The sequence below is a fragment of the Mus caroli genome, chromosome 12 (assembly GCF_900094665.2).
Source record: "Mus caroli chromosome 12, CAROLI_EIJ_v1.1, whole genome shotgun sequence".
Taxonomy (NCBI): domain Eukaryota; kingdom Metazoa; phylum Chordata; class Mammalia; order Rodentia; family Muridae; genus Mus; species Mus caroli.
Window position 1 is genome coordinate 114,654,222 of NC_034581.1, and position 8,500 is coordinate 114,662,721.

Below are 8,500 nucleotides of genomic sequence, written 5' to 3' on the forward strand. Positions count from 1 at the left end.
TCTCTGCTCCTGAACCAGAGAAAAGTACATGTAGAGGAAAGTTTTGCATAGAATGAACCTATATTGATATAAGGACCAGGCATAGCCACCCCTCCTGTCTGAGGCAGAAACCCAAGAGGAACTGAGTAGAGGAGTAATGAGTTTAGGATCCTGGGGTTGGGTCCAGGGGCGGGGCGAATCAGAGGTCAGCCAAGAGTATTGGTCCTAGACCCACAAATACATCAGGATTCTCCCTCCTCCGTTAGCCTCCTAAACCCCAATGAGGTCATAGCAATGAGAGAGAATCAGATTCAAGAGAGAGGGGAGGAAGAGGACAACAACGAGAGAAAAAAAAAATCCAGACGGAAAGAGGCCATCAGACAAGGTCGCTTTTTCTGGCGACACAGCAAGTGCTAGGAACGTGGTGCTGAATACCATCCACCCGCTCTGCCTAGAGACCTAGAGACTCACAGAAGCACTTTGCGCAGACAGGAAAACAAAGGAGGGAAGGCGAGAGGACAGGCGGAGAGGGGTTGTGAGCAGCTCCCCTTTATTACTAGGAAATCAAGCTTGGTTCCTCCGCCAGGAAGAAGGGAGCCAGAGAGGTGCGGAAGGCTGCTGGGGGCGCAGAGCAGAGACACAGCAGAACTCTGGACTGCGCCTCCGACACTGGCAAGGCTTCCGATCCAGGGTCCGCTCTCCAGAGCCTGGCTCCTAATAAAAGCTTCTGGACTCCCACCCATCGCTCAACAGTCCCTGTGTGAACGCGCCACGGGCTGGATTAGCTGTCTTCTCTGGCCAGGCCACGGAATGGTTCTCTGGTTCTGAAAATCCAGACCTTGTGGATAAGGTTTTGCTGGTGAAGAAAGAAAAGTTTGAGGAGCTGGACTGTGGTAGGGGGCGGAAAGGGCTGAGGAGGACTTTGGAAGAAAGAAGGTAGATGATCAGCTTCCATCTCTGAGCTGGAAGGAATGATGACCCAAGGAGAATGTGCACCAGCGGCCAGATCATTGGGAGCCTTTTGGTGCTCTCTGTGCTGGAGATAGGGCTGGGGGTGTCCAGCGTGGCCGTGGGGGCGGTCAGCTTCAGCCTGGCTCTCCGAGAGCACACGCCGCAGCTCGGAGACTCGTCCCCGGTATGGAGCGGGGTGTGTGTACGTTGAGCCATTTCACTCTCTTTACCTCTTTTCGGGGATGGTCAGTGTGTGCGTGCCTTAGTCACTGTCTCCTGGGAAAACAATATTATAATACTCCTCTGCCTGTAGGTTCCAATTGACAAGCTCTGCTGGTTTATATTGTCTTTTTATGTATTAGGGAAGCTTTTTTCCTCTTCACTGGATTTAAAACTAAAATGAATGGCTTTATTTAAACTTGAGGGGACGAAGGTCAGCCTGAGGATTCTGCAAGACTGACCAGTGTTAGTCTTTACAGGGTTACACCTGACAAGGGCAAACTCACTTGTTTATGTCTTTTACTGAAAATGTTACATCATTTTATTGTACAAAGAGCAAGCAAGGGGTAGTTATCTGTTTATATGTGGGCAGTATGCTCAAGGTGCACCGATGCAACAGTGATATGACTAAAATGGAAAGTGAGCTGAGCCTCTGAAAGGTCTGAGGAAGGATGAGCATTGTCTCAGAAAGCACTGCTTTCAATTTGCCTTGCTACCTTTCTCATACTCACTTCTGAATATTCTGTTGTAAGTCCAAGGCCACCAGTTAAACAAACAGCAGTAAGAAATGTAATGCCATCCTAATTGTAGAGTAACTCACTTTCAAGTGTGCTTATCTGCTCAGAAAACAATGTTGGGTTTTTTTTGGGGGGAGGGGGTTGTTTCAGGTCAGGGGCAGACCTAACAAACATTTTGTTCGCTCATGTAGGAAGAATTGCAAGGAAGCCACCAAAATCAATAAAATAACTACCTGATAATGAAAAGGCGCGCTCTCTCTCTCTCCTCCCTCTCTCTCTCTCTCTCTCTCTCTCTCTCTCTCTCTCTCTCTCTCTCTCTCTCTCTCTCTCTCTCACCAACACACACACACACACACACACACACACACACACACACACACACACACACAGTCTTTCTCTCTCTCCTTTCTTAGTACTTAAAGGTGTTTTNGTGTGTGTGTGTGTGTGTGTGTGTGTGTGTTGTCCCTCCTTCCTTTTCCCCCTCTCTCTCCTAGCTCCTCATAGGTGCCATGCCCACCTGGGTCTATATCTTGATTGTATTTCCTGCATAATTTATTAGGGATCTATTCTGCTGTTGACAATCCATACTGCATTTAACAATCACGATTTCATCACTAAATTACTAAGAGAAGGATTATTTATGAATTTAAGAAAATCCATTCCAAAGCCATTCATAAAAGGTGTTCCAGCCCTCTGAGTACTGTGAAATTGTACCTTGAATAATTGGCTTTTATACTTTTTTTTCAGGTATAATACATGCTTATAGATTACACAACTTAAAAGACAAAAAACAATTCTAGCATTAAATTACCCCTAGAATCTTTTTTCTGAATTCTATAAGTTTATATCAACCCACATTAACTATCTTGTTCTTTATTATGGAAATATTGCCCATGTAAGTATAACTTTGAGTTTGAAAGAATAAGGGGTGCATCTTAAATCCCACATCTATTACGTGGTTATAAGTATTTTGAGAATTGTGGTTATTATTATTAATAAAATTTTTAATGCCCAACTATCAAAATAAACTACAATGCAAACATATTTTTAAAAAGAGGTGAAATATGTTCTGATGGCTCAAAAAAAATGCCTCATGTCTCCCCATTCATTAAACACAAGAAATTGAGTGAATTAAAGTAAACTGCCTCTAAATAATATATTAAAACCATTTTATCTTAAGATATTTTAAATAACTATGTTAGCTTATTTTTTTAAACGTAATTAATATTTCCCTTCCAAACAGGACATTATATAAATGAGCTAATGCACAAATGCAAAAACTTTTGGATCATCTCAAAGAAAGATCAGCCATATTGATATAGTCATTACTATAAACAATGATTTCTTCTTTAATTAGCTTTTTACAGTAAGCACAATTCACCAAGATTCTTGGAAGAATAGTTTTGAATACTGTAATATGGTTTTTTCAAAAAAAATCAAAGAATTCACTCAACTGAATGAATTATTTTGACACTGAAATGTTCATATAATTACTCACTTTTTAAATTCTATGTCATAAGAAAAAAATACATTTGTAAAGAAATAAATCTCCAGTTGGAATAATCATGTTTTTCAAAATATAAAGTGGCTAAGCATATTATTGAAATGGTTTCAAATTCTTTTGTGATATATTTTTGGACGATCTTTTCATTTCTTCTCTGGTAAATCTATATAACTAATATTTATAGAGAGTTCAACATGTGAATTGCATTTTACTAGTTACTACAGAAACTACAAAATATGAGTTAAAATACAGTCTTCAAAGAGGTATTACCCACCCCAAAGAATACTAGAATTTAGAATTGATGGAGGTAAGAGTATGACCTCAGAGAGGTTAGGGGTAAATAAGGAAGAGAAAAGTTGGAATGGACAATACTAATGACCTTGAAGGTTTCCTGGAGTTAAAAATCAATATATCACAGTGTTATTATCTCATGAGGTAAAGTCTCAAGACAAATTAACTGAATATAAATCTCAGATCTACCATTACTAGTTGGGGAACTAACAATCCCCCCATGTAAAAAAGAGGATTGAGACATTTATCAATTAATGAAAAATGAACAATCTCTTAGAAAAGTGCATTATGTATCATAAGCATGAAGTAAATGTGAGCAGCTAGTCCTGACACCCAAGATTGCAGAAATGGGTATGAGAAGTAAGAACTCTGGGTTACCGTGGGTGAAGGCAATGGACTAGGATGGAATGAAATATAAAAATTTCTTTGTTTTTGTAAGGTTTAAGTGTATGAACAGAAAGACAGAAAGAGTGATGGTGGCAAGACTATAACATGCTGTGTGTCAAGCTTAAGCAATAGATTTTGTCATGTTTCCAAAAATCATCTTAATTCTTACATCCCAAAGAGACTCCAAGAAGATAAACAGAGAAGCTCAGTAGAAAAATCTTCAATTTCTCTGGCAATTTATCAATTAATGTCTGTATTTTATGAATACAAATGAGGCATACAAAAATTAACTTGTCAGAATGTACAGAGTCTAAATAGGACTGTGTTTTGATTAGTATATGATTCTTTACTTCAAAACATTAATATCATTATGACAGCTTTCTGAATTAAGTTTACAGTCAGTAGAAATAAAGGTTGCACTGTAGAGGATTATTTTTTATTGAGAGGGACTAAAATCATAAGTGTTTTATCTAGGACATGTACATGGAAATTTTAGGAAGTTATATGGTTATTTGGCCTCAAGCTTGCTAGTTTTTTGATGACTTAAAATAATGTAATACTTGAGTAAAGAGCTTTGTGTATGTAACATACATGCTTACAGAGTTTTCAAAACTAGAAAAAGAATGTTCTATAGTCAATCCTAAAAATAAGGAAAATTAGGAGGAAAATATCTTTTAATTTTGTTTCACAGGGAAAGAAGGGTATAGATTTCCACAGCTATTTTGTTCTTCCTTGGCACTTCATTATAGCTAAGAAATTTATTTTTTAATTTTTTTTTTGCTAAGAAATTTATAATTAAACCAAAAACATGAATGCAAAACTACAGGTGACTGTGAATGAACCATTGAGAAAAGTCAGACATGTGAGGCAGAATCAATTTGAAATATTTGTGGAATGAAGTTAATTAATACAGTTGTGTTTCCAAGTGGCTGTGCTAATCACTAACCTCAGCCTACAGAGCATCCTTGACAATAGGGATGGGTTTCAGTAGCATGGAGGTCACTGAACCATTAACCCTATGTTGTTGGTCTAGTTTGATGTTTAGAAGTCTAGAGATTCAGATGGTGGCATTCAGAATACTATTGGAATTGTATTTGATTGACCTCAGGCTATAATTCTAATCATCTTTATCTGGCATTCATTTTGTGATATTTGACTCCTTAAATTTTCTATGCCTGGTTCTCCCACATGTAAACCACAAGATGATCTTTTTAAATTTTTAATATTTTCCTTATGCAAATCACTTAAAGTTTGAGTAAGTTTATCTCTTATTCTTCTGAAGCATACTCAAGGTTATATTATAACTTTATCTACTTAATACCTTTGATATTTTTCCCTGAAATATGATGTATAGAATAATCAACAAACATACCTGTTCTTTAGACTTTTAGTTCACCATTTCAACAACTCAGCCAAGTATAAGAATTTTTACACTTTATTTCAGAAAGAAGATGCAGTATGCAAGTGATAATTGCTTCAATATATTATTTTCAATATTTAAATGTCAAGATTAATGAAAAACAAAGCAACATTTTAAACTCCTTAGTTACTTTAAATGTACACATCTTAAAGCTGAGTCTATCCAATTATTTTTCTACAATGACAAAATTCTTTTGTCAGGCAATTTAAATCCCTTCCCTATCCTCAGATAAAATTTAAAATGTTTATCTATGTTCTTTTAAATTAATTTTAATTACATAAATTATAATGAAAAGATCTATTTAAGATGCTAATTTGAAGAATACCAAAATTCTTCATACATCTTATTAGTCATCACTATCTAATTAAAACCTCAGAGACATTTCTCTTTGAATAAATAGCTGTGTTTTGGAAATAGAACCCAGTTGTGAGTTTCTAGGTGTGATCATGACTATTCTTGAATTATGTTAAAGCCCAGGCAGAGACTCTTATATGAATTATGTTCTCATTTTCAAATATGACTAAGTATTTACTGATATTATGAAACACGAATGTTAAATTATTAAACTTCTAGTGGATGTATTATTCAAGGAACCACATCAAACATCAAAAGAAACATAAGCATGTATTGTAGAGACAATTTTGACATTTTGGTTTCTTCAAAAATACAAAAATATTATGAGTATATTTTTGTTTTAATCCCAGGTGTGGGAAATAGGACTGCTTCAGATTGTCCACAGCAGCTGATTATGATTTGCTTCATGCTCTGGTTAGGATGTGATTTGTCCAGCTTTAGATAGTTTCTGCAATTGTGTGATATTTGGAACTCTGGGAACTTTTTAGAGGATATATAAATAGTAGGGCTCCATGAGACATGGTGGTTGTTGGTAGTTTGTTGGTTGCCATCATTTGGTGTTGATCATGGTTTATTAAGTAGTCATGGGCAGAGAAGAAACAACAACAAGAAGACATTAAATATCCTGACAGCAATGATCAAACTTGCCCTAAAGATCTCAATGTCTCTAACCAGCAGGAAGTAGTCTAAGGATAATATTTCCCTCTTTGCCCTTCATCCTCTTTTCTCTCCTATCTAGTGTTATGGGATTGAAATAATGGAAAAGGGATGAAGAAGGGTGGAAGATAAAAGGAATCCACAAAGTAGCCAAAGTCCAATTACAAATCCTAAATGATAGTGGAATGATGAAATGAAATGGTGTTTGGCCAGTATCTTATGGGATGTTCTTAAATCTAAATACTTTTTATGAGTATTGGTATCTGTTAGTCTTTCTATCCATGATTGATTCAAGGGTGTAATGTGCCTTAAAGTCTTTGTTTAGGAACATTAAGTAATTGAATATTTATTGTTAATTTGCTTGATATAAACATGATCTAAACATAATCACATCTATTAATTTGCATGCTTTTGACTAACATAGTTGAGTTGATTTTTATAGGGACTCAATTATGTCAGTGTATCTAATAAGTATTTCAACTACAACCAGGAAATAAAAAAAATTTGGTATGATCTTTATAAGAAAATTTTATTCACAGATAAGAGGCATGCCCCAACCATTTACTCTAAGTGTTTGTCTTCCTCCTCCATAAGAGCTATCATGTATTTTTGGTATGTATATATACATATGCACATACAACATTCATAAACACAACCAAAGGAGGAGACCCTTGGAACTTTAAAATCTAATTAATATTATATCAGAAATGTCTTTCCAATTATGAAGTCTACACACACACATAGGACTAGAAATGTTTCAGATTTTATATTATTTCATATTTTGGAATAGTTGTGTATATATTGTGAGTTATTTGGAGCATGTGACTCTATTTTTTAAATGAAAGTCATTTATGATTCACATATACTTTATGTACATAAACTGCAGGGAATTTTACACAATATTTTGGTGAATCTGCCTTTTGACTCTGAGGCATTTTATGAGGTCAGCTCTGTAATTTTCTACTTAGAGTGTCATGTTAGCACTCCAATAATTTTATATTTAGAGAAGTTCAGATTTAAAAACAAGGAGCTTGTGATATAGCTTAGAGTACACATCTTGTGTACTCTATACATAACACAGAGAGAGATATACAGAGACATAGAGACAGAGACAGACAGAGAGAGCTAGAGGGTGTGTTTATAGATAGTTTGTCTATACCAAGATAACTATATCTAAGTTGATCAAAGTATTTGTTTTACTGCTTGGGTAATTTAATGAAATCATCTGATATTTTAGCATTCAAAGATGACAGTCCTCAGATAAGTACAAGACTATAAGTAGAGCACCTCAATAAACATATTTTTATAAAAGATGATAGGAAATGAGCTGCGTGGCTACTTTCCTTTGTAAGAATCAAAGCCATGTATTCCTTCTCATGAGTGCAGATCTAGTCTGTGTATACTTCATTCAAACTGAGTAATAGACTAGATTGAGACATATAATATAATGGTAATACTAGATACACTGTGTTTCCTCTCTAGATCTTATTTACACAGAGAGGGAAATCCTAGTCTCTGTGATGCTAGGAAGACAAAGCTTACCAAATGTTTATCCAGAGCCTTGCACAGAGCAGGTGCCCGTGCATGTCAGTTGCTACTATCACTCTGTTGCCCTTGTGCATGGAAACAGTTGGGGGTCTTTAAGTTCACAAGCAGTGCCTTGGCTCACAACATGTACCCGACATCCTTAGTCAGTCATAACTTGATTATTCTTTGTGTTCTTTGTGTGATGTTAGGTTTTTATTTAACTGGGATATTTACATTAGCAACTACAAGAATATGCCAAAATACCTGTAAGAAACAATTATACAGGTATTCAACCTAAAAGCAAATGAGAAAACTAGTCTTGAAATAATATGTCTCTTACTTTGTTTTTTGCTTCGAATAGGCTAAAGTAGTCAAAACTAGCATAAATATATTCAGTTATCAAATATATTACACAATTACATAAACTAAGCAAGCCAAACAGCAGGGATATGGTGAGTGCTGTTTATATTATAAAACAAAATCTTCAGGAAAATATTTTTATTATGTACTTATTTCATTTACATTTCCAATGCTATCCCAAAAGTCTCCCACCTGCTCCCCCACCCACCTACTCCCCCATTTTGGCCCTGGTGTTCCCCTGTACTGAGCAGATAAAGTTTGCACAACCAATGGGCCTCTCTTTCAACTGATGGCCAACTAGGCCATCTTCTGATACATATGCAGCTAGAGACA

The 8,500-nt window shown here is 36.0% G+C and overlaps 1 protein-coding gene across 4 annotated transcripts in view; it reads left to right on the top strand.

The window, feature by feature from the left end:
• Window positions 1–304: 304 nt before the first annotated feature.
• The window catches only part of Tmem196 (transmembrane protein 196), a 70,221-nt gene continuing 62,025 nt past the window's right edge, over window positions 305–8,500 (top strand). For 2 of the 4 annotated variants that reach the window (XM_021179583.2, XM_029484329.1), the window contains exon 1: window positions 305–1,132. In XM_021179583.2, the coding sequence (XP_021035242.1) occupies window positions 968–1,132 (165 nt within the window). In that variant the 5' untranslated portion in view covers window positions 305–967. The remainder of the gene's footprint in view (window positions 1,133–8,500) is intronic. The other 2 variants (XM_021179585.2, XM_021179584.2) reach the window with 1 other exon arrangement.